Here is a 25,775-nt window from a genome sequence, read left to right on the forward strand (position 1 = left end):
CTCCTCGCACATGGCACAAGGCAGATGTGCCTCTTTAATGGTGACCTTGCCACCCTGTGCCCTCTCCTCCCCCACCAGGCTTTTCAGCTGTGAAGGAGGCCAGGGAGCCGTCTCCAGGAGCCATGCCTGAGGCTCACTCTACAGCCTAGCACAGTACGGCTGCTGGTCTGTGTCCACACTCCTGGTGCACCCCAGACCCTGCGGTGTGCCACCCAGTCCAGCTCCCCACACAGGGGCGAGGTTGCCCAGGGAAGATCTCACCTTCCTAAGTCCACAGAACTCACTGGGGGACCAGCAGCCCAAGACTGCACCACGCCCCCTGCCTAGGGCATCCTGACACACTGCGCCATTCGCCTCCTCTCCCACAGTTCTGGGAACGGATGGGGCAGAGGAGGCAGCACCCTGTGCATGCGAGGGAGGCTGGTGCTGCCATAGCCAAAGGAAGAGGGACACACGGGGTGCCATTAACTTCCTATTTATTCCCACATCTCTCTTCACCTTTTCTGTAAATGACTGTCACAGAGAGGCATTTGCCCAAAACTTACTGGTAGTCCAGGAGATCCTGGAGGGCCAACGGGTCCCTGCAGTCCTGGCAATCCCGGCGAGCCCTATCATTCAACAGGAGAGAAAGGGTTACCATGCCAGCCAGGAGGTGACTTAGCACATCTCACAGTGACTCAAGACAATGCTTACTGGAATCCCAGGGGCGCCAGGAAATCCTCTTTCCCCTTTCAGCAGCATCCCAGGCACGTAGCCCAAGCCCAGTATTTCACCTGGATCCCCCTAGAGGGCAAAAGAAGAGAGTGTCGTAAATGCGGATGGTCACATAAAGAATCCCGAAACCCACCGGACACCAGGCTTGCTTCACTAGGATGGGACTGGGCCGAGTCCAGGAGTGAGACTCCGTCTAAGCTGGAAGTAGATCAACTGCCCACCTGTCCCCATCACTGTGCTCAGTGACCAGCAAAGAGAGCTGCAGGTCAGCTCAGCTGCAGCTGGCACCGAAGACAGAGGCCATCACAGGAGGGGATCCAGCCCCTGCCAGCACCTCACAACCTGAGACTCTCCCTCCCAGAACAAGAACAGCTGCTAGGAAGACTCGTGGGTGTTCTGAGGAGAGGGCACGGTGGCAAATGGTATCTGTCAACTTGGAGAGGCGGCATCACTTGGTTAAACCACCACTGGGATGCTGCTGGGAAGGGATTTCTACAAAAGATTAATACTGAGATGAGCAGACTTTGGGTCAAGCAGATGACCCTCCAAGATGTGGTGGGCATTGTCCAATCAATTGAAGGCCCCCCCAAGCAAACAAACTGCTCCCCTCATGGGTAAGAAGAGGACCTTCTGCCTGTAGAAGGCCACCTTTGGAGTCAAGACCACAACAGCAACTCTGTCTGCTGTCCAGCCGGCCACCCACCCCGCAGACAGCGGACATGCTCACCCCAGCATCACAGGAACCCATTTCTTAAAACCAGTCTCTCCCCTTTCTCTCTCTATTGGTTCTGCTTTTCTGGAGAACCCTGCCCAACACACGGGTAATGAGGACACTCTTTCACAGGTGCTCTTAAACACAGGAACACACACGGCTTCACCAGAGAAGTGGCACCCTGTGTCCCTACGTTATGAGGGAAGGACCTCGAGGGGAGCTACTGGCAAGCTCTAAGCTTCCCCTTGCAAGCCCCGAGCCCGGAGCTGCACCTGCCCTGACCTCCCTTTCCCGGGGCTGCTCCACAGCCAGGCTCCCTGAACAGCCAGAGCCTGGGGCTGAGACAGCCGCACCCTGGGAGACACCTTCACAGGCCGTGCCTCCTGAGCCCAGCTCTCCTGTCTCCACCCCCCAACTGGTGCCCGTTCTGGTGTCCCTGACCAGCACACGTGCTCCTGCAGGTCTGCTGGCTATGAGCTAGGAGGTGTGACAGACGCTGGGGTGAAATGACTGCACTCAATGACGAGAGAGAGAGAAGGGAGGAAGGGGAAGGAGAGGAGGAGGCAGAGAGGAAGGAGGAGGGGAGAGAGATGGAAAGAGGAGGAGACAGGAGCAGAGAGGAGTCCGTCACATGTCATTTTTCTATAGTGAAAACCCATCAGGAGAAATGTCTTCCTGGATTTCTGGCTGGATGTGGACAGATGCCGTGGCCCTGTGAGCTAGCCGGGCAGCAGTCAGGAGAGCAGTGCAGGCCGCTCCAGAGGGCTGCCCTGCGATCCTGGGGGCCGCGCAGATGGAGGAGGGAGGATCAGGTGGGCACCTGGGAGCAGGCCCCAGTCAGAGGCCAGCCAAGGCCCTATGCAGGGCAGGGACAGGAAGGTGAAGGGCCAGCCGTCATCATGAAGGTACCTCTTGCTAGGTCCCTACAAGGGCAGATGAAGAGAGTGCCGTGACCAACATCAGGGACACAGCCTTCACGAGCTCTGGGAGGAGGGATCTGGTGTCCTTTCCTTGAATCCCACCTTGACCAGACTGAGCGCTGAGGCTTGACTCAGGCTGGGGGCCATGCCCAGAACTGAGAGCTAAGGGCTCTGGGGTCCTTCCCATGTCACTTAGGGACACATGCTGCATGACTCCAGGTTACGAGCCACAGGACAAGATGGCTGCCTATAAGAGAAGCTGCTCAGACCGAGTAGGATACAAATAAGTCCTTCATCAGCCAACAATAAAAAATTAAAAAAAAAAAAAATTAAAAAAAAAACAACAAATAAGTCCTTCGTTTCAAGTGACATGGCTCTGGAAGAACAGGGTCTGGGAGACCGTCCAAGGTTGAGAGTGACCTGGGATGGCCTCAGGAACACTGACCACACCATTCCTCTCGGCAGGGCTTATCTCCTGCTAAGCAACTGCACCCAGTGTCCAAACATTAGACAGAAAAATTTAAGTTCGTACATCTGCTCGTTGTGAAATCTTTCAGTGTAACAGAATTTAGGACCACATGCTAATGGGAAATTAATCAGCTAAAGTGATTTGGAGTCCATCTGTTTTTATGGCATCTGTTTTCAACAGTTCTCTGTAACAAATACAGTGAAATAGTAAGATAAGATGTACCTTCATTCCAGGTAACCCTGGTGGTCCCTGGAAAAGAAAGTTTGGATATTAGTTCCGTTTCTCAAAGTATCATTAGCATAAGCACCAAAAATAAAATGAAAACAGAAATTTTACCCAGAGGAAGACATTCTGGCTTGTGCCATCTGATACTCACAGGATTTCCAGAGAATCCAGGCAAACCAGGAGGCCCAAGTGGTCCTCTCTCTCCCTAGGGGAAGGCAGAGAATCAGTCATCCCAGGCCTGTGACAGTTCTGAGCTCCCCGCAGACAAGCTCCGCTTGGTGGTTAATTTCCTACCAACAGCTTTCAAGCTCTATCACTGGTGCTACTTTTATGAAACAAAAAATTCACTTGGTAGCACAGCCGAGAGAGACAAAGGTTCACAACAGCATTCTCTTATTGGATTTTAGTGACTGATCATACATTTAGTGCTAAAAAGCCATCTTAGGATCAAAGTCTAAAAAAAGAAAGGCTCTGTCTTTCCTGTCCATTAAATAAGGGGAAACTATATTTCCTTATCAAATGAAGAACTACCTTTAAGAAAGGAACTTTCCAAATACAACAAGTCCTACAGAGGCACCTGCTCCAACTGTGACCACGTGAGAGACACCTGCATGCAATGGAGAGGGTCCCCATCCCAAGCAATAAACTTACTTTGGTACCGTTGCATCCCGGGATACCTGGGGGACCTGGGGGACCATCTTGGCCAGGAATACCCTGCAATGAGTAAGTGAAGACATTACCAAAACAGAAACTTAGAGGTTGGAAAAGCAGTTCACACAAGAGCAGAGTCCATTTCCTACACGCACCGGAAGTCCTGGGTTTCCCGGATAGCCAGCTGCTCCTGGGGGTCCCTGGAAAGACGAGGAGAAAGCTTACAGTTGAGATCTGAAATTTCTTTTCCTCCTTCCCCATCCATCTGGCTAGTGGAGCCCACTCCAATCTCTGGAGTTTAGAACATGCACAGGAAGCAGACAGAAGAGCCTGCTGAGGGCGGACTGACCAGGTGGCAGTCACAGTTCTACCTTGAAAGCTGCCTGCCACTTCGAAGATCAAGCCTGAACATGCACAAATAACCCACCCTCACTTCATCTTTTGTAACATCTAGGCTAAAAAATACCATGTAATTCTCATAAAATCACAAACACACAGGAAGAAGAGTTTACGGGGGGTGTCAGCACAGCGGGGAAACACCCAGTCCTTTCTGGCTGAAGGCCACACCGCCACCTCCTGGATGCCACAGTGCTGCCCCTTGCTCTGCCCAAGAGTCCCAGGCAGTGTGACAGTGCCCCTGCAGGCTGTGACCCACTCCCCTCTTAGCGGAACAACAGGAGGCTGTGCTGAGTCTTCCTGTCATTCTACTCAACATTGTCTTACAAAGATGGTCCTTTTTGCTTCCCAGGAATGGGAGTAGCAAGGAGAGCCAAGAAACTGTGAGGGAGGAAGGGTCCTGGGTTCTTTCCCTAGTGGCTTGGGGACTATTGTTAGCTGCCCCACCCGCCAGTGAAGCTTGTCCAGAGACCCTTGAAGAACAGATGAGAAAAGGCAAGTTTAAGACAAACCAAGGTGCCCTTGCGTGCAGCGGCAGGCAAGGGCTGTGGCTCCCGACAGCCCGTCCACTGTGCGCTGACTGAGCCCTGGGGACAGACTGGGGCGGCTGAGAGGAGAATGAGGACAGCACCTTCTGACCCTGGGGCGAGCCCCACTCTGCAAGGTCTTGTCCCTCATGGGGCATCAGCTTCAAGCCTGACTACTCACTCTTGTCCCTTTTGTGCCAGGAAGTCCAGGTTCTCCAGTGTCACCCTGGAAAAGAACAGAGACGCCATTGTGACCACTCCTGGAAGAGCAGCGGTACCCACCCGCCCCATCCTAGCCCCCACAGCAGGCTCACCTTCTGTCCCGGTGGTCCCTGCGGCCCCTCGGGTCCTTGCATTCCAGGAAACCCAATGACACCTTGTAGCCCTGGGAGACCTCGTTCCCCCTGCAGGAGAAGCAGAGGCGTCAGAGGAGAGGCAGGGAAGGAAGGGAGGAAGGGACTGACCATCTCAGGTGTGGACCTGACTGCCAAGGACACCTGCACGGCTGGCAAGCCTATTCCCGGGTGTGTCTGAGAGGGTGCTTCTGGAAGAGACTGCACCCAATCCGTGGCCAAGTGAGGAAGATCTGCCCTAGTTGGCACCATTCTATTATGTGAGGCCCACACAGATCAAAAGGGTGTCTCCTGTCTCCTCTGGGCAGACGCCTGCCATCTCCTGCTGGATATCATGCTTCCAGGTTCCCTGGCCACTGGACTCTAGGACTTGCACCTGCCCCGCCTCCCCTGTCCATGGGCCTTTGGCCCTGGGCTGAGCTACGTCATCAGCTTCTCCAGGTCTCCAGCTGACAGGTACACACGGTGGAACTTCTCAGCCTCCATGATCACAGGGCCAGTTCTCATGACAATTCCCCTCTCATCCACCCTTCTGTCCATCTGCCCATTCATCCTGTTGGCTGTTTCTCCAGGGACTCTGATGAAGGCACCAGCTCTTCTAAGTAGCATTCGGCATTACACAAGCTTCTGGGGACACGTGCTGATCTTAATTCAGATGCTTTGCCCTGCTGTATTAGTTCTTCAGAACAGGAAGCATTTATGTGCAATACCTGACCCAACACTTAACACATACTAAATGCCAAACACCTTGTGAGGTAAATAAAATAATGAATAGTGGGGTTTTTGTTTGTTTGTTTGTTTGATGAACTGATCATATTCTTGCTCTATTAATGGGACTGCTGGTTGCACTGGGATTTCATAACCAGATCACCCCTCATGCCTTTCTCTTTAGGTCCCTCCTGGACGTGCTGATAGGCAGAGTCTCTGTGTGACTTATCACACCAGACACTGAGGTTTCCCAGTCAATCTATAAGGCAACGCTGAGCTTTGATGATTCATGTTCTTCAAAAGCATATTTTGTAAAGGAAGGATCAACATTTACGTCTGGTCTCTGCCCCGTAAAAACAAGAAGCTTATTTTTAAGATAAGGAACATTATCCTGGATGCAAACATGTGGCCAACATTACAGGGGCCACAATACATTTTAAAAAAAGACAAAGAATGGTGAGAAAGGGTTGGTGGGTTCTGAGCCTTAAGCTGGCCCTCCAAGGAAGGGAGCAAGATGAACACAGTTAGAGAAGGGAGGCGGTGGAAGACAGCCGAGGGGCTGAGGCTGGACGTGTGAGCCGTGTGGCCACAAGCACCAGCAGGAGGAGACAACTGGGGTGGAACATGGGGGGAGGGGGCACTGACGTCTGACCCTCAGAGTGTTATTTGTTCTGAAGCAGAGTGAGCCCGTGGCTAGGAAAGTGATGTTTTGGGAAGACTGCTACCCTTAGATTGCCCGAATGAAAACACTCCTAACCACGATAAGAGAGCAAGGGAACTGGCTTATCTGCAGCATGTGGACCTGAATGCACTCTTGCCATACACACTGGGTAGATTAAGTGACTATTATCAGTGATTTGAAAACAGAAGGCCTTATTGGAGACCACAGGCAGGATTAGTTAGCATTAGTGCTTTTCTCCACATGACGTCAATTCAAGGTAAGAAGAAGCTGGAACATGTTATACGTTATACCACACAAATGTTCACCCCCTGGAGAGCACACAACTGGGGTTACTTAGAAGTTTTTCACTGTCACATCACTGAAATGAGACAAACAAGAGCTTTCGAAGTCATCCCTCTTGCCCAACACTCAGCCTATCCTGGTACAACGGCCCTTGGGAGCCACCTCTGGTCCTGCAAACTCACAATGCATTTTGAACGTGAGATGCCAGCCACCAGCTCCGCGGAATGTGCCTGGATTGCAGCCTAAGTCGGGAATCTAGAAACCCACCACATGTGAGTGAGCGTGGGGGAGCAGTTTCGAACTTGGATGAATAGTAAGTGGGGTAAGAAAAGTTAGACCTTTTGGGGGCAGCCCCTTTGGGCCTCACAGGACTGGACACAGAAAGCTGACCCCTCTCCCTGAGGACTGGAAAAACGTTCCCAGACCAAGGCTTGTGCAAATGAAGAGTGACTCAGATACACTCACCCTTGACCTGCAAAACTGGCAGCAAGCTACAAGCCCAGGAAACGCTGACAATGAAAAGTCAAGTCGAACACGGTCACCTCGTTTTCAGATGTAGGAAAATCCTACTCAAAATAGAAGAACTGAACAGCAAACCGCTGGCCAACAAAATAAAATAAATATTGAATCAGGTATCCCCAAATAACCCGGCGTGAGCTGGGCAGGAAGGGACGCACACCAGCGCAGCAGCCCTGCAGCACACTGGGACGAATATTCTCAGTGCCTGGTTAATACGGCAGTAGCGCCAAAGGCCAGCAAAGATAAGATTTTATAATTCTCATTTTAATCGTGGAAGGCACAGGGGACCAGAGCCAGATTAACTGATTCCTACCAGTTTCTCACTGAGTCAGCACTGGAGCCAGAAATAGAAATGAGGTCAGCCCACGCCTGGGCCCCCGTTTTTCTAGGTCACTAGAGCAAGCTGGTTCCCAGCAGAATATTAAACAATTCCCCAGTACTATGTCACCCTGAGGTACCGACCCTTTTATGTCTACTTCACAGATAGGGAAGTACTGTTCTGAGGCTGAAGTGCCTTGTCACGTCACTGGTGACCTCTTGTGCTCCTGGGAACAGAAGACAGGAATCTGAAATCCCAGAGCTGCTTTCACGCAAGAACACATTCTTTCCCAAAAGCCACTAGAGAGCTGAAGCATCCGCACACCCCAGGAGTTGTGAAATACAGCAGCTCAGAGGAAATGACTCCTCTTTGGCGTGGTTCTTGCATCCCCCCTTATTATTTTTTTAATTTTCCCAGTCTTGATCCATGACACGTGAAGAGTCCAGTACCTGGTACCCATCCAAGGTCATGATGGGAACTCGAGCAGAGCAAAGGCACAGGATGAGCCTGCCAGCAACTATACAATTAGTTGGCATGTGGCAGGTAAGACGTGGGGCCAGATATTTCCAGCCAGTTTCCAACATGTTTCCCCCAGGGATCAAGGAAGAGCAAAGAGCTGGACACTCTGTGCAAAGGTCATCAGCGCCAGAAGTTTCCGAGCCAGACTGTGCAGCTGCAGCGGGCAGCACTCCAGCCTGCCCACCCACTGGAGCTCAAGGCCAAATGCAGTCAGCAGGGAGGACCCTCAGGCATCCCTTCCTACCATGTGCCAAAGGCAAGGTCAAGACATGGCGGCCACTCCATTCACACCAGGCAAACCAGACACCACAACCCCCATCTACCCAGCAATGAGGGTCGAGACAAAGGGCAGCAGCTGGGTTGGCCCAGCAGCACAGCACTTGCCCAGCATGTGCCAGGCCCAGGGTATCATCCAGAGCCACACACACACAAAGAGAAAAGAAAAGACAAACTGTGACTGTCCCACGGGTCATACTTCCTGGTCTGGTTCTTGAACATCTCAGCACTGATCAAGTGAGGGAAGTCAGATACCCAGCAGCAACGGCAGGAGGTCGAGAGCCACTACCATGACCTGGTCCTCACACACTGTATGCATGCAACAAGTCCCCCATCGATGAAAAAAACAAAACTCAAAACTCCAACCCCAAAGTCATTTTTACTACAAGTAAATTTTCAAAATTAAAATTTTTTAAATTAAAACTTTTTTAAAAAGTGTGTGTGTATGTGTGTGTGTGTGTGTATATATATAATTTATATAACAACAAAAGAAGTGGTGTTGATATATTCTCAAATGATAAAATTCAGAATTTGGGAGGGAAGGACAGAATGCTGTTGTTTATTAAGACAAGACATGGCACAGGGATAATCTTGGGACTGAAACCATTCTAAATTAGGCATGAAATGGAATTTTATGCATGAAGCAACCTAACACATTTGCTTACCACATTATCTACAGCAAGCATATACTTTTAAAGAATCCATAAAGTGTGGGAAGAATTATAATACCCAGTTCTGTCCTTTCCTCTGTGGCCTTTACAGAAACATGTTCATGGTTCAGGAAGTCAGATGCTAGAATATATCTCCCTTCATATCTAAATCAGAAATTCAAATACAAATAACACACCCAGGACAGCTGATGGTGAGATAATATGAGGTTTCTAAATCCAGGTAATAATGCAATCACCTACACAAAAACTGAAGTGGACATGTCCAGAATGAGCAGCCATCCAAACACTACTAGAAAGGCTACATTATGGTTGCTCTAATGACCAACACTGAATTCCTATGCCTAAATCAAATTTTAATCCCTCCTTCACATTGAAGATGATATGATGGTGACTCTTCACGAGGGGCCTCAGCACATGCACAACGCAGTCAGAGCCTGGGCTTCCTTTACACCTGGCTGACTGTCATGGCATGGTCTCTGTGAGCCTTCACAGAAAGCAGGACAAATGCCTATGAGCAAAGGCAGAGAGCCACGCGATCCACCCCCCACCTCCACACTGCAGGGTCTTCGAAGGCAAGAATATGGTCTTATTCACACAGTGAGTGGCACAAATTCTGAACTCATTAAGAACTGGTGGCCAGCAGCACAACGTGACATTGGCTGTGGACACATCCACTCTAAGAGGCAGTAAAGTCCTGGAAGGATGAGGTCCCACACCTCCACCCACACCTGGGCCTTTGGACACTATGACAGCCTGGCTGACCCCTGTGCCCAGGCTGAAGAAGCAACGGGGAAAGTTCTGTCCTGGACACAGCTGCCTCTGCTGTGTGCTTCTGTCTTCTGGGGTCTTGAGATTTTAGTTCCAAGCCAGGCTACAAGTAACTGACGGATGAAGCACTTGGCTTGGAGCCGAGGCTCACCAAGCATCCAGTGACAGGGAAACGATTGTGGATGATGGATCACAGTCAGTGGGGGACGGCAGCACTCAGCCAAAAACTCCACAAGTCCAATTCCTTGAGCCCAGCCACCATCACACATCGGCAGGACCATTTCCAGAATGCAATGCTGCTGGGAAAGTGGTGGGCAGGCTGTGATCCGTGTCACAGGGTCATGGAAAAACTCCGGACAGGCCCCGCTGGGAGCTGGGAGTGTCCATGGGGCCTGACGCTGCGGCAGCGGGAGGACAGGCACAGCTGGAACAAGGAAGGGCTCCTTGTCCGCCCAGGAAGGCATGCGGGCCACCTGGCTTCCCTGGGAAGAGGCAGATTCCTAAGGAATGTGTGTCTGTTAACAGTACCCTGCATTCCTTTCACCAACCAAACCTAGCGCACAGATCCTTGGGGTTAGCGGCATCCTGCCTCATTGCTTGATGTCTTCATTCAAACGTCACCACAGAAGCAGGAAGGAGCAATCCTCTGGTGTACAAAGACCACTGCTATCTTGTCTCTCCCCACTCCATTTCCTGTCATGCCAGAGAGTCACTATCAGGAATCTCTATGGAGTGGCTCCCTATCAACTGTGTGGGTGTGTGCTGAGATCTTCACAACTACATTTGGGGACTGGGAAAAATCTGAGAGGTTATTCCTGAAAATAAGGACTTCCCCATCTTTCCAAATCTAAAGGATGAGAAGAATGAAAAGGCATAAGGAACAAAGAAAAGCTCTGTGATCTGTGAACCATCAGCTACTATAAGATACGCTCTACTTGTGGGACTCTGGACTCGCCTGAGCCATCAGGGTTTAGAGCAAGCTGACCCTGCCCAGCCTCTGTGGATACGGGACTCCTCTCTCTGACCACCAGGGGGCTCCCAAGGCCACTGACACCAGATGGCCTGGTTAGGAAGCACCAAAAACCGGGACCTGTTGGGGTCCCTGGCCAGACAGCAGCTGGGCTTGAGAAGGGGAGATGGCCTACACGTCCAGTAGGGGGAAATGTCTTCTCCCAGGGCCGAACCTGGACAGCAAGGATTGTACAGGACTTTCAGCTCCAGGATTCCTGAGTGGAAGATCCCAAGGCCTGTGGGTGAGGTCCCTGTCTGGAACCATGCCCACCTATGCCCAGCAGAGGCCACCAGCCTAAGACAGCCACGGACTCAGCACCTAACACCACGCTGTATCCAGGCTCTGTTCCAAGACAGACTCCTGTGGGATAGCTCCTGGCAGGGAGGCGTCCTGAGGGCCCACGATGGACTCTGGCAACTCGAGGCGCCCGTGTTCTCAGGTGAATTTCAGTGCTGCCAGAGGCAGGTGATACAGCCACAGAGTCCAGTCACACCCTGCCAAAGCTGGCGGGGGCGGGGGCGGGGGGTCCAAAAGAGAGCCACTGCAGATATTTCCAATGGACCAACTGTTGCAAAGAAACAGAACTCTAGATAATTCTGGTCCCGCACATCAGCGTGTGAGGGGAAAGTCAGCTCACTTCCACGCTCCCATCAACCTCAAGCACAAACAGGCTGTTGAGGAACACTGTGCTCTTCCTGCCCCTGGCTCCCAGAGCGGAAGTCCAGGTTGCTCAGAGTCCTCCAGTAGCCCCTCACCCCCCCACACACCCTGTCATCCCGTTTCGGCCCCAACCTTTCTCCAGGCCACACAGCACCCACCGTCCAGGCAGCTCAGCCCCCTGCAGGCAGCAGCACCCAACACCCCAGAGAATCCCAGGTGAACACCCCCTCCTTGGAGAAGCTGCAGAGACTCTTCAGAGTGCAACCTGGTCCTGCTGTGTGAACAGGCAGGGGAACCCTGAGAATGGCCGGGCAGCCGGGGCTGCTTGGGCTCAGCTTCTCGCCACCAGAGGGAGCTCTGGGATTATGCACCATTTTTCAGATTAAAACTCCCCAATGCACCCTAAACCAGAAAAGCTTTTTTGTCAAATATTCATTATATTAATATGTTATGATTAATAAAATTAAATATTCAGGACCATTGATCACATAAATGTGGGCCCAATGGACAGAAATCAGTTTGATAAGGCCCCAAGTAACTCTAGGAAAGAATTTTCATTAGAATTCAAAATTAAAATTCAATGTAAAAGTAGTAACTTGAATTTGGAGGGTAGTGACAGAAACATTGTGAACTATAAATTTTTTTTTTCACTTAGTTTTTTAGCATCCATTTAGTAAACGGAAAAATCAGTTTTGAATTTAACATAGACAAATGTGCTCACAGAGCGGTGTCTAAGAAACTACAACTAAGCAACCCTGCACCGTAGAAAGTACTCCAGGGTTTTTCCCTGGTTCCCTTCTACTGCAAGTTTTTAGAAAACGTATAACTTAAGGTAATTCAAATGGTTCTCCTGGTTTTTGCCAACGTGAAGGGGAAAATCCTATCAATCATTCAATAGCTTCCAAAGAAGGTGATAACATAACTTCTCTTGCTAAAAGCTTGATTTATCAACATTGGCCCTCACAAAAATCAAGACCACTAATGCTCCTGCCTCCGCCTGTTACTTTACATCCCACTTTTCATCTCCAGATTTTAAAGTTATCTTCAGAAGCAGAAAACAGGGCTGTGGGTGTAGCTCAGTGCAAAGCCCTTGCCTAGTACACGTGAGACCCTTGGTTCAATTCCCAGCACTGAATTTTTTTTTTTTTTTTAAACAGTACAGATGCAAAAGGTGCTGGACAGCAGTCTGGAAGGCTTTCCCAGCAGGAGGGCTCTATCTAATGTGCCAGTGGTGGCAACCTCATCCTAAAATAAACAGAGAACCGTTTCACTTGCTTCTCTTTGGCCCCCTTGCCACACAGCTCCCTAGCAGGCCTTCCAGGGAGATAGGGACGAGCATCGGGTGGTACACCAAGGCCACCCTAGGCAGGGGGGTGCTGCAGGGACACGCCAGCAGCCACACGCCAGGGAGGCAGCCTCCATGTAGATTCTAAATCAACACCTGGGAAATACTGGGATCAGATCCTGGGGGACACTTAAGTGACCAATCATGGTGGCTTAACACTTTGGCTTTTTCCATTTTTCCTTACACTGTTGAAACCTTTTTTAAGTGAAAAGTATTGTCAAAGAGTGTGCAGCTGGCTCCACAGGGGTGCCTGCTGCAGACCTGAGCCCACACAGAGCAGGGGTGCTCACACCCAAGAGCTATCCAGAACCCGCACATGAAAATGCTCTCTGCTCACCTGCCCAACTGCCCAAGTGCCTTTCTTTTTTTAAGTTCCATGAAATCTATCAAAGTGCCATGCCTTGACTTGAAGACTTGGGGGAAGGACAGCAATTTCAGGAACACAGATAACTGATGATGAGCTATTACTGAGTTTGAACAAAAACAAAACAAATCTTTGGCTCAAAAAGGAAGTTTGCTTTCTCTTCATCACCCCAAACCAACCACCTTGAGATCCAAAGAGATGCATTATACACTATCCAAAAACCTGAGAAATATGCATCAGTGTATAAGTACCCAAGCAGCCCTTGGGCGGTTCTCATGCTCCATAGCTGAGGATGTTATTAACTTGAACTTGGAAATGAAGCGGAAGTGTCAGGGTCTTGGAACAAAAGTAGGACACATAAGAGTCAGGAAATGCCACAATCCAGCTCTTTTTTTTTTTTTTTTTGGTCTGTGATAACAGTAAACATGAAAAATGCAAAAGAAACACCCTGATGATAATTATATTTAGCAATACAAAAGCATGCAAGCTATGCAAGCTATTCTTCAGATTTAAACTTTAGAGAAATTGGAAATTAAGAAAATTTTTCTATTTTGCTTATTTTCCCTTAGAAAATGTGTTAAATTAAATGCAATTATCTATCAAAATGGGTTTTGCAATGCCCTGCGGGGACACCTGCTGGTCCCATTCTCTGTGCCCACAGGCTGCAGGTCATGTGGCACTGCAGCTGCAAGTGGGCTAGCGCAGGCCACGTCCTACCTTCTCCAGCACCCTCTCAGCACGGGCACACAGCCAGGGCAGCTGTGCACTGAAGGCTGTCATAAGTGAATCAGAAAACAAAATGTTTAAGATCCCAAGAAAATGATATGAAGTCACCAAGAAGGTGCAAAAGGCACCTTATTTACAACCCTGAGTACAAAGGCAGGCATGTGCCCTCTGGGGAGGGATGGACCTCCAAGTTCTGGCCCTGTTGACTCTCCATGAGTAAAATCTTCACCTGGAGCTGGCAGATTCTGGAACTGACTGCAGTACCCATCCCTTGTGCTCTCTGAAAATCAGCTTGCCACCTGCAGAACAGGGACACCTATGCCTGCCTTGCTGAGCAGTCAGTGCTACTCCAAGGATCAAATGTGATCAAACATCCAGGTACTTCTTGCAGCATGAACATAAAGCAAATGATACAAGCTAAAATACTTTGGCTTCAGTATTAAACACATGTATCTTGTTATTATCATCATGACTCCTATATCCACCAAACCTGCTCTTTCCCAGGAAGCCACAGAATGATTTAAAAGAGGGTGAAATGCAGCATCATCTTGTTCCCCTCCCACCACATGTGATCATAGTGCTTCTCATCTGTGTCTCTGTGGCTAAATTTGACACAGGAAAATAATTTCCTGGGTATTTAAAAAATATGATAGCTTTAAGAAATCAAGCTGGGCACAGTGGCTGTAATCACACACCTGTAATCCCAGAGGCTCAGGAGGCTGAATCAGGAGGATTGCAAGTTCAAAGCCAGCCTCCTCAATTTAGCAAGGCCCTAAGCAACTTAGTGAGACCCTGTCTCAAAAATAAAAAATATAAAGGGATGGGGATATGGCCCAGTGGTTAAGTGCCTCTGGGTTCAATTCCCAGTTCCAAAAACAAAAAGAAATCCCCCCTTTATCTTACACATCTGTTTTGTGGTTTCTTCCAGAAGGAACTCTTCTGAAATTAATTCTTTTCAAGCCTAGAACATCCATTCACTCTCCCAGGGTCTGTGTAAGACCACACTATCAGCTTATCAGCTCCAAGCCTCCAGGACTCCTCTTGTGGGGGGCACAGTAGCTGATGGTGCGCATATGCTCCAAATCCCCAAATGGCTTCCCTCCCTCCCTCCCGGGCAAGTTACTTGGAACCATCTTATCACTCATGACATTTCCTGGGATGCGGCAGGGATTTCAGTACTCCATTAATCACAGCCAGGACCTCAAACAGAAGAGAGACTTCAGGAAGGGTAGCACAGAGGAGACTGGCCACTGCCACAAGGGGACCAGGTGGAGCTGAGCCTTCTCAGGGTGGGGTCTGTAAGGCAGTGGTCAGGTGAATCTGATGCCTCAAACACGCCCTTCTAACCTGATTTCAGGGAACACCACTGACTCTCGTGGGGCACAGAGTCACTCAGGGAAAGCACCATGTTGAGATTCTGTTATGTTTTCTAGTCAATATCTTGATTTTAAAGCTGAATACAGACAGGAAAGGAATACAGTAGCACAATCAATACAGCATAATGGTGCACACTTAGCACAATAAACAGCTACTCCAATATTTGAAAAAGGCATTCCCTCTGCGGGTAAATGCACACCACCACCGCAGACTGTTCACAACCCTGCTTTCAAAAGATAATGTAGAGATGATGGGGGTGGGCTGGGGTTGTGGCTCAGTGGTAGAGCGCTTGCCTTGCATACCTGAGGCACTGAGTTCAATCTTCAGCTCCATATAAAAATAAATAAATGAAAATATTGTGTCCATCTACAACTTAAAAAATTTTTTTTAAAAAAAGATAATGTACAGATGAATTTGAATCCAAAGTAAGTCCCAATTATTAAGAAATAGTTCAAATTTAAATTTAGAGTCTCCCATAGTGTTGATTTTTCTATACCTATTTTGTATTGACTTCAAGGGTTAAATTTATAGTAGGATTTCCTGCTCTTTTTCTCTTAATTACTTGATGGCAATCAACTACAATATTAGGTCCTCTGGCTGGGAACTAAGATGCAGGAAAATGTATCATAATTTCTAAGTTATGAGGTATCAACTTTCTCATTAAAATTAAGTTGCAGATACACAATATAAAGAGAGGACGTTTCCCCATGCACTTGATACTTGAATTTAGAATTAGAATCTGAATTTAAAAAGTGATTAAAAGGCGGATGGTGAAGAATAAATACATCAGAACAGAGAATCAGAGAGCGCCTGGCTATGCATTTAGAGTGTTCAGGCCACACCTGGCCGGTGTCCCTGGCCCAGAGGTCTACGGCCTCAGACACAGTAGCTGAGGGAAGTTCTCTCTGAACCAGTGGAGCCTACCCCAGTTCTCCACAGGAGTCGGTCTTTTCTGAAGGAAGAGGAAAAACAGCCGTCCAATGACTGCCTCAGATTCTGCACAGGCACTAGCTGTGTTAGGTCCAGAGTGTGTGGCCATAGCACGGAGATGGCCACCTCGGGGTCTGTGATGTCAGAGAAGTGCTCTGCAGGTGACCAGCACCAGAGCCCCAGCACCAGCGCCTCCCAGTGTCCTCAGTGTGCCCTCAAGGGCAGAGCCACACCCCCCAGGCTTGACTCCTCAGAGTCCAGCCCTGAAGACACCCGCGGAGCACCAGGCACAGGTGACAGAAAGCACAGAAACATAGACACACGTTCCTGGACCAGAGGCACAGCGTCCACTGTTCAGAACGGTGCTGGAGCATGCCATGGAGCAGGAGCCTCGGGGACTGTGCCCACGTCAGGAATGAAGCCACACGGGACGGGAAGTGCACTGCAGCAAAATCCTTCAACTCCATCTAAAGCCATGTCACCCAGCCCTCAGGAAGCCCGAGGCACCACAGGATGCACAGAGGAGATTCTCAAGTGAGCCATCCACGGGGCTCCCTGCAGGAAGCCTTTGACAAGACCTTGCCCAGAGAATGTTCAAGAAAGGCCCTGGCTGGGGAAGAGGCAGGGAAGACAAGAAGGCCACTTCCTACAGCAGGTGACAGGAAACCAGCGGGGCGGTGCCTTCCGGCTCCTAGACAACAGCCATGTCCCCCTCCCCAGTTCCTGTCCTTACCTGAGAGCAAGATCAGAGAAATATCTGCCCAACCATCTCCAGACTAGGGGCAGTCATCAGAAGCACGGTTTAAGGAAGTCAGATGGAATCTATATAGTTATTTTAAATATCAGCATCCACCTCCGACTCCAGATAAAGTGGGCTTAGAACTAAAATGCGGAGAGTTGAGTGGATTAGCAGAGGGAAGAAAGTGAGGAAAACCCAATTCCCTGGCCCCAGTCACTTCGACTCAGGGTCACATGTGGTTTTAAGACAGAGAGGAGGAAAACCAGATGGCTCCGGGGACTTGAGAACCTTCCTTTTCAACCCACATCCCGGAAGAGAAGCCAGTAACGAAGCACAGAGGCTAAGTGCTCCGATCCCTGGTCCCAGTTTTGAGGTCACATCACTGGGAAGGTACTTGACCCCGGGGAAATGTCTACTTGCAAAGCAAGAGCCCGTCCTGGGCCTGGCCCTCCTTCACCGTGATGTCCGCACACCAGAGTCCTTCTGTGATCAGTGCTCTGCCCTAGAAAGGCTGGTTCTGGGCAAGCACTAAAGGAAAGACCCCAAACCAGAGGGCAGCACTCGTTCCAACCCAGAGGGGACCTTCAAGATGGGGACTTCTCCTGTTAGAGACTTAGAACTCCATCAGATGACTAGGCCATGCTCAGATGGAGAAGTTCTCACCCAATCACAAACACACCTAGACGCAGCCGCCACACCTCGTCAGCATCACAGGTACGCGGGTGGCTGTGCTGCCTCTGAATGTTAAACTCGCAGGCACAAGGGCACAGCGTGAGAAAGTGGGGCCTGGGAGGGTGACTTGGTGACGGATCAGTGCCCTGGGAAAAGAGACCACCAAGAGCTCCGGCCCCTTCCACAGCCCTGTTTGAGGTGGCAGGTCCTCACCAGTTCCCAGCCTTAAGCTCTGGGTGTCCACAACTCTGAGCAGTGAGCTCCTGTGGTCTCTAAAAGTCACCTGGCCTAAGGTGTGCTGCTACAGTAGCACCAGTAGGCAAGAGGAGAGGACTCCCCATCCTGTGTGAAGCCTCCACCCGGGGTCCCCTTTCTGATGTCCCCCAGCTCTGCAGGGCACACAGCCTGCAAGGCTGCTGCTGGGGCCTGTCTTCCAGCTGGCCGGCAGCTCTGCTTCACGGTCACCACCCCAGCGTGGCCCTCCCACCCTGGCTCTCCCCACTCGTCACAGCACCATAGGTTCCCAGGACGGCGGCCTGCAAGTCTGCTGTTCAGGAGAAGGGGAAGCCCAGCTGGAGGAGGTGGGCAGGAGAGCCCGGAGGCCATGGGCAGGAGCTGTCTGTGTGTGTGTGTGCTCGTGTGTGGTGTGTAGCTGACTGTGCCACCTGAGTGTGCTCTGGGAGGGAGGGGATCCCTGCACACACCCGAGACAGAGAAGAAAGGAGGCAGGCAGGCAGGCAGTCCCGGGGATGGGGGTCCCGCGAGGTGCACCAAGAGGCACTGGAAAGGAAATAGGGTGCGTGTGCCCGAGTGCAGAGGGAGGAGGCAGGTGAGCCAGGGGAGGGATAGGAGCGCGGTGGGAGGAACAGAGAGCAGAACTGTAACAAAGACAAGGCAGAGGAAACGGGTGGTGTGCGCCCCAAGGCCAAGCAAGCTGCCCCCTCACATCAACATCGCGGCACAGTGGCTTCAAATCTGGGCTCTCGGGCCTCAGTGGCAGTCCTCGGGGGCTGCCCGCAGCAGGGCCTAAAGGACGGGGTCCTCAAGCAGAGACAGGCAACCCCCCGAGGTCCATCCAGGAGAAGGTGCGGCTCCCCTCGTGCGAGCCGGACCAGAAGGCCATCGTCAGCCTGGGCTGGCTGCCCCCCGTGGCACATTACTTCTGCCCTGGCAGGCAAGACACTTCAATTAGCCGTCGCGCCACTGTCTCTGAAGAATGGGGCGTCCCACATCAGGGAGGATGCTGACTGGGAGGAAGGAGGCCCTCGGCCCCAGACCGAGGGGTCGCGCCTGTTCCCAGCTCTGTGTGTGGTCCAGGAACAGGGGCCGAGCTCCTCTCCACCAAGCGCCTCTGCCTGGACTCAAAGCAAGACACCAAACCTCTGGGGGCTCCGCGTCCTTATCAGGAGCAGCAGAACCAAACACGCCACCCACACCAGCCCCAGGGTGACTCATGACCATGAGCCAGCAGCAACAGTGCTGTGTCCAAAGGTCCCCTGTGAAGAACCTCACCCGGCCCACTTGGACAGGACTCCCAGAGCCTGGGAACAAGACTCATCCGGGTCCACTCAGTGCCTCATCCACTGGGAGAGGAGAGAGCGGGGAGGGCTGGCACGGGTGGCAGGACACCTCCAGGAGCATGAAAACATGCCCTTTAACGTTTGGGGTCTCTAAGTGGTGAGAAGAGGTGTGGGGCTGAGAGCAATGGATGAGCACTGTGGCTGTTTCCCTACAAGTTCAAATCCCCTCCCTCAGGGCAAACCTGATGGAAAACAGGGAAACAAGTCTGGAGGCAGCTCCCACCGCGGAGCCTGAGCTGCCTCTGCATCTCAGGGGCTGCTACTGAGCACCTGGGTCCTCCCCTGGCCTCCGCCCAGATCAGCCTCCTTCCCAGGGATCTCTCAGGGCCCTCCTCCTCCCTCCTCAGGCCTGAGCAGGGTGCTCCGCATGGGGTGTCCTTTACCGTCACTGGCTCAGTGTGTGAGGGACCCTTCCAGCACAAAGCTGTAAGGCAAGTGCCCCTGTCTCACTCACCACTGCCAAAGGCCAACAGCACCCAGAGGAGCTCACGACACCCACCCGGGAACTGAGGGGGCACAGGATTGCTGGGGCCCAGCATGTCCTTCCAGCTCCAATGGCTCACTGCAGTGGGCAGATCTAATTCCTTTGCAAAACATGCAGGTGAAAACCTTTTAAACTACAGGATTATCTGCCTGTAGCCAGAAAATCTAGACCTCAGAATTCACATCGCATGAGGGCGGTGGACCAACTGCTGGACCCAGCAGGCATCCATGGGACATGAGGTATGTGTAAGAAGGTCCCATCTATCTTGTTTCCCAAAGCATTCTTCATCTATTCACAGATGGATCTGCAAGCAGGAGGGTCAGCAGAATCTAAGAGTCTCAAGGGGAAAAAAAGCCTGAAGAGGGGATTTGGACAGGAATCATTTCATTACGCTTTTAGAAATCAGCCAAAAAATGTCTTTAGCTTCTCATCCTGGACTCTCGTGTGAAGAAATCTAGAGTCGATGGCATCTGGGGCTGCGTAGGCATCCCAGTGTCGTAAAGCTGTGACTAACCAAGGAAGCCGGCTGAGCTGTGAGGGACGTGGGGATCAAGTCCACCTCTGACATTTTAATGGATTTGCCAAAGGGGAAAATACAACAAAGGGGCACCACTTCCCATGCCATCTGGCTTGCTCATTAACTCTGACTAATTCTTCCTTTGTTTAATTGCTCATTGTGCTCCACCACTTCACAAGGACGAGGGCTCTGCTCACATCATTTTTGAGGGTGCAGTTCTCATTATCTAGCGGCCTTACGTGCTGTCTAGAAACAGACTGGATGCTCATGATCGCCAGCCCACAAACAGGAGGAAAATCCAATTGCACAGTTCTTGTTTGTCAGGGTCTGTTTTATGTCAAGTCTTTGATCTTGAATTAAAACACACAGTCTCGTTTTGTTTCTTTTCAAAGAAAGCTATCTTCCTGCCAGCCAATGTTTCGTCAGGATCATATTTACAAAAACTAATTTTTCCATAAATAGCCAGGACGAGAACTGCCCGTGCCTGGCATCGCTGATGACAGCATGACCCCACACGGAGCGTCTGGGTTTTCCATCCCTGGACACCATACTCCATTCAAGGGACTGAGGTTCCCACTGCTCCTGAATTCTGGGCAAAGTCAGCTCACCACTTCTGACTGCCCACCTAAGGCAAGTTCCAAGCAGCTGCGAGTGGAGAGTCTTTACTGGTCTCAGAAGCACATGGGAAAGGGGGGACTGTACTACCATGGAGAGAAAGAAAGAGGAGCTTCCAACAGGGTCCCTCAAGGGCCCGAGAGCACCTCAGGGATGACCGTCACCAGCAGGAGACAGGACAGACACCGTGTGTGGACTGAGATACCCTGTTTCCCATGGGTCCATCTGAGCAGCCTCCCTCTGATACACAACAGGTTACCTTCAGATTGAGCCACATTTTTTTTTAAATCCCCCATTTTCAAAGGACTATAAGACAAAAAGACCAAAGTGGGTGAATGTGGGAACCCACACTGATTCTCACGATTACTCTGCCAGAGGATGATTCATGTGCAATATGTGGAAATAGGAAATAGGGGACATCTGGAAAAAATCTTGGCATGACAAGACGCCCGACAGACATGGAAAAGGAAGAGTGTGCATCCACCATTCAAGAGAGCCAAGCACGGGAGGGGCAGGGTGCTCCCCCAGCCGCGGACAAACAGGCCTGGCCCCCAAGTGGAGTCAGAGGCTGGAGGCACGGAACCCAATACACACCGTGAACACCCTGGCATTTCACACAGCGTCCCCCGTAACGTGACCTGGGCCAAGGAAAGCTGGCGGGGGAGAGGAGTGCGGAAAACACGTGAAAATATATGTATGCTGTGGTTTAGATCTGGAAAGTCTCCCAGAGGCTCCCATGTTAAAGACTCAGTCCCCGGGTCCACAGTGTGCAGAGGTGAGGACTGGGGGAGTGATTGGATCCTGAGGCCTCTGGCCTCATCAGTGGGTTAATCAACTCACTAAGGGATTCAAAATCTGAATGAACTATTTGGAGGTATTAGTCACTGTAAGAGTGGAATCTAGCTGAAGGAGTGGGTCCTTGGGAGTGTGCCTTGAAGACTGGTCTTGTCCCTGGCCCTTCCTCTCTCTTCTCTCTATGGCCGCCATGGGCTGAGCGGCCTTCCTCCTCCATGCCATTCCACCATGATGTTTCTGCTTTGGAGCCAGCCAAAATAGATCTTTCCCAAGCTGTTTTTCTCAGGTATTGTGACCAACACATCAGGAAAAGCAGTTAGCAACAGAAACAGGCAGAGGTGTTTGGAGAAGTCAGGACACTACCACAAGGAGAGCTGGTCTCCCTCATGTTTTAAGGGATAATGACTCTGAGAGTGATGATAAAATCACAGTGTTGGCGAGAACGGGACCAAGATTCCAGACAGACCTCCCAAGCGAGCCCAGCTCGTGTTTCCTCCACCAAAAGCATCCAAAAGCTACAAACCCTACCTCCCAAGGCTGTTGTGACTCGAGTCCTCCACCCGTCCCAGCCCAGGTCCTGGGGTGTCTGTCCCACTGGAGCAGGTTCTGGAGGTCTTCCCGTCTCATCCACAAGCCAGCCGTCTCAGCTGGGGGTCAGCGGCTGGGTCTTGGTGTCCACAGCTGGACAGCAAGCGCACTTCACACTCATGATGCTCATAGCTCTAGAAGTCCCACTAGTGCTCGAGTGTGGGTACATGTGCCTGTCTAGGACGCATCGATTTTCTAGGGTCAGGGCAGCTCAGTGGGAGCAAATGATGCAGTGTGGTCCCCGGCTGGCCGGGAGCCCACGCCATGGTTGAGGCTGCTGTCCAGCAACCCTTCTTTCCCAACAGCTGCTCCTGGCTTGGAGACAGAAAGGGCCTGTTGTCAACCGAGTATGGGGAGTGCCAGCACTTATGAAAGGTATGTGACATCCTAGAGCAAAGGACAAATGTCCATTTCATGGTAACTTGCCTTCCCAAACTCCCGTCCTGGGAACCCTCTTCCATTTCCATCCCAAAGGACAGCTGTGGACATCCCAAAGATGGCCTGAGGACCACATCTGGGCCAAGGCTGAACTGCACACTGCTGCCTCTCAGGAATATTCAGATCCTTAGGAACATGAAAACGCTCCAGTGGCCTCAGAATACTAGGGGTGATTTCAGACACGCTGAGGCACTAACCCAGCAAATCCTGGTGTTGAAAATGTCTCTTGATATTTACACTGTTGTACTTTTAGCGTACTTTGATTTTATATATTTTACACCATGAAAGTGAGAAGATAGAATTTCTTTTGAAATACACTAGAATTTGAAACTGTGGATTCAATTCAGATGCAGTGCCTCTCACACAATAAGAGTTTATTAAATAAATCTTTGTAATAACTATTTTTATTGTTACTAGTCCAAATCAGTCAACTTACCTAAAGTTTCAAAGATTCTACACAGGTATACTCTCATTTTCTAGTGAAAAGAATTTAATATCTAGGAAAAAACAGGACACCTTCAGCATTTAAAACCACATACTTAATACAGTTAACTTATGAGAAAAAATTTCAATATTCTACTGAAAAACAAAAAAATAATCTTCTTTACTGATCTTTCATGATCCAAATCTATCCTACACAGATAAAAATAATAATAAAGAGAATCACCTATCTATAAAGTATAACTACAAAGCACTGTATTCTTATTTCATAGTGAAATCATAGCTAAAATTATACCTACTATTAACTATGTATAAATTAAAAGAAAGATCAATAGAAAATATTTATAAATTGAAAACTACTGAATTTTCTAAAAATACTGATACCCTCGTCCCTGTCTCAAAAAGGAAGAGTTAATGTTAACTAAGGAAACACCCTGTGTCTATGATCTCATCTCAGGAGAAGCAAGATCCTTTACCTTCAAAGCCCTGTTGGACTTGGAGGCGTTGTGCAATCACTTCACTACAGCATAGAAATGACCATGACGTGGTGCGTGATGTGCTAGGACATTGGCTGTGTTAGGACAGCAAGGGAACGTCTCCCATCCCCAGGGGCACTGCGCACCTCTGGAGCCGCACACAGAATCCCAGAGATGGGAAACCCCGCCCCTTGTACCTGGATGAGGTGAGAGCCACAGCTTCCCCTTCTAGGTGTTTTTTCCTATTTTGACATGTCCCTAGCAGCAAGACCTAGAAACGCTTGCTTTGTGCCTATAAAACTGCCTAAAGGAACCACGGAGAAACACGTGTGGATGAATGAATCTATTTGCAAAGACAGACAGGGCAAACCCACCATAGACCCATGTCCTGAGAAGAGCAAGAAGACCATGACCTTCCTGGATGTGGGAGGGGCTGAGGAGCAACTGACGGCAGTGACCTTGGACTTGTGTCCAGAACACATAAGCAATGCTACCATACTTGCTGCTTGCTGGGTAGGTCAAGGAGACATGCCCAGTAAGTACTGAGGTCACCAACTTTAACCTAGAGCCTCAAATTTCCTACAGGACAGAGTACATGCCAGAGGTTCCCATGGGCAGAAGGGATGGGGACACCAATCCTCACTGCAGGGGTATCTCTACACGTCTTGACACAAGTCAAAATGCCCTCCCCTTAAAGATTTAGGTATTACTTTGTTTTGCTTTTGCAGAGCTGGAGATCAAACCAGGGTCTTATGCATGCTAGGCAAATGTTTTCTACCACCGAGCCTCATCTATATCCCATGGCCTGGTTTCTGCTGCCTCCAAAGGCTGTCCCTCTGAGTTCTGATTCCAGCTATCCCTTTCTTCGATGGAACCACTCCTTCCTCAGAACAAGCAGAGCATTTTTTTCTCAATTGCTTCTCCTGGAATTTGATACTTCCTCTCAACTTGTGGTTCATTTCATGAGCATGTCTTGCCCTAGTTTAAGTCCCCTTATTGAGCCCTCCAGGGTTGTGGAAGATAGTGGTGGTCTTAGACAGACATGGGTACACAAGACTTCTTGCACAAACTCTACTCCAGCAACATATCCATGTTTAACTTCCAAGCACACAGCATAACTCCTGCGAAGGGGCTGCCTTCCCTACCATCTTAAATAGCTGAGAAAATCAGGTTACCAGCAAAAGAAGAGCTTAACATGGCCATTTCTGAGTAGGCAAGCATCCAGAGCCCTAATCAGTTTAGGTAGATAGTGTTCCCACTGGGGGCACAGCTGCAGCCTCTGGGGACACAAGGCCATTGTGTGCAAGGCCACACTAATTACCTAACAGAAAACATCTGAAAGCCTGAGTGGCCTTGCAGGCAAGTGGGAAGAGACAGTTGAGCACTCTGAAGTCAGGAAAAGCCTGATGAGTTTGACTGCTGCACTCAGGACAGACGCCTCACATTGTATTGCTGACTTGATAACAAGCAGATCACAGTCAGCCCTGATGCCACATCAAGTCTGTTCACAGCCCCTCAAGAGCATGAGGCTTCTGTCCATCAACGCCATCTCCATGGAGAGCAGAAATTAACCCCAAAAGAGGTGGCAATTCGTACTGCAGATATTCCAGTTCCCATGCAGGGTCTGCTGGGTTGTAAGTAACACTGTTAAAATGTTCTTCAGAGGGATACGAGAAAGCAGCCTCAGAAACAATGATTTCCGCATTTCTCAGGCTGCAACACTGTCCCGATAGGTGACTCTAACTCTGCCTCAGCTATCTATCTCCCCGATCCTATTTTTTAAAACAAATCAAAATGAGTTGGATCTGCAGACTCTGGAGAATATCAGCAGACCCCATGAGGACTGAGGACCCAACCAAGCACCAATTCACAGGCCTCCTTCTACACCCCCATCACGGGACCAGAGCGCAGGACTCAGATGCTCTGAGGAGAGCGGGAAGGCCACGGAGCTGAGGGGACCAGCTGCTCATGCTGCCCACTGGGGCAGGTGCCTTTGGCAGTGACGTCAGGATGACAGAAGTGGAACCCCGTCTGTAACTGAAGCTCAGGAGAGTACCAGGCGCCTCTCATCTCCAAAGCAATTGTTTGACCAGGCCGCCAAGACAATAAGTGGAAGTTTAAAATTTCCTCGGTCAGAGGGAGGAAGGCCTCTTTGCTCTCTCGGTGCTGGTGAACCATGGGACTGAACTGTCTACGCTCAAGATGAGAAGAGAACGCGCCATGGTTTGTTGAAATCATATAACAAAGTCACCTGGCGACTGCAAGTGCCTCCAAGAGACTTTCAGGGTCCACTCAGTAATTCTAG

The 25,775-nt window shown here is 50.3% G+C and overlaps 1 protein-coding gene across 1 annotated transcript in view; it reads right to left on the bottom strand.

The window, feature by feature from the left end:
• Positions 1 to 25,775, bottom strand: part of Col4a1 (collagen type IV alpha 1 chain) — a 130,159-nt gene that overhangs the window by 49,278 nt on the left and 55,106 nt on the right. Inside the window, exons 3-10 of the mRNA XM_027938860.2 lie at positions 4,929 to 5,018; positions 4,796 to 4,840; positions 3,847 to 3,891; positions 3,692 to 3,754; positions 3,192 to 3,245; positions 3,038 to 3,064; positions 694 to 783; positions 546 to 608 (exon numbers count right to left, since the gene is read on the bottom strand). Coding sequence (XP_027794661.2) covers positions 546 to 608; positions 694 to 783; positions 3,038 to 3,064; positions 3,192 to 3,245; positions 3,692 to 3,754; positions 3,847 to 3,891; positions 4,796 to 4,840; positions 4,929 to 5,018 — 477 coding nt within the window. The remainder of the gene's footprint in view (positions 1 to 545; positions 609 to 693; positions 784 to 3,037; positions 3,065 to 3,191; positions 3,246 to 3,691; positions 3,755 to 3,846; positions 3,892 to 4,795; positions 4,841 to 4,928; positions 5,019 to 25,775) is intronic.

This window comes from Marmota flaviventris, chromosome 4, assembly GCF_047511675.1.
Source record: "Marmota flaviventris isolate mMarFla1 chromosome 4, mMarFla1.hap1, whole genome shotgun sequence".
NCBI classification, from domain to species: domain Eukaryota; kingdom Metazoa; phylum Chordata; class Mammalia; order Rodentia; family Sciuridae; genus Marmota; species Marmota flaviventris.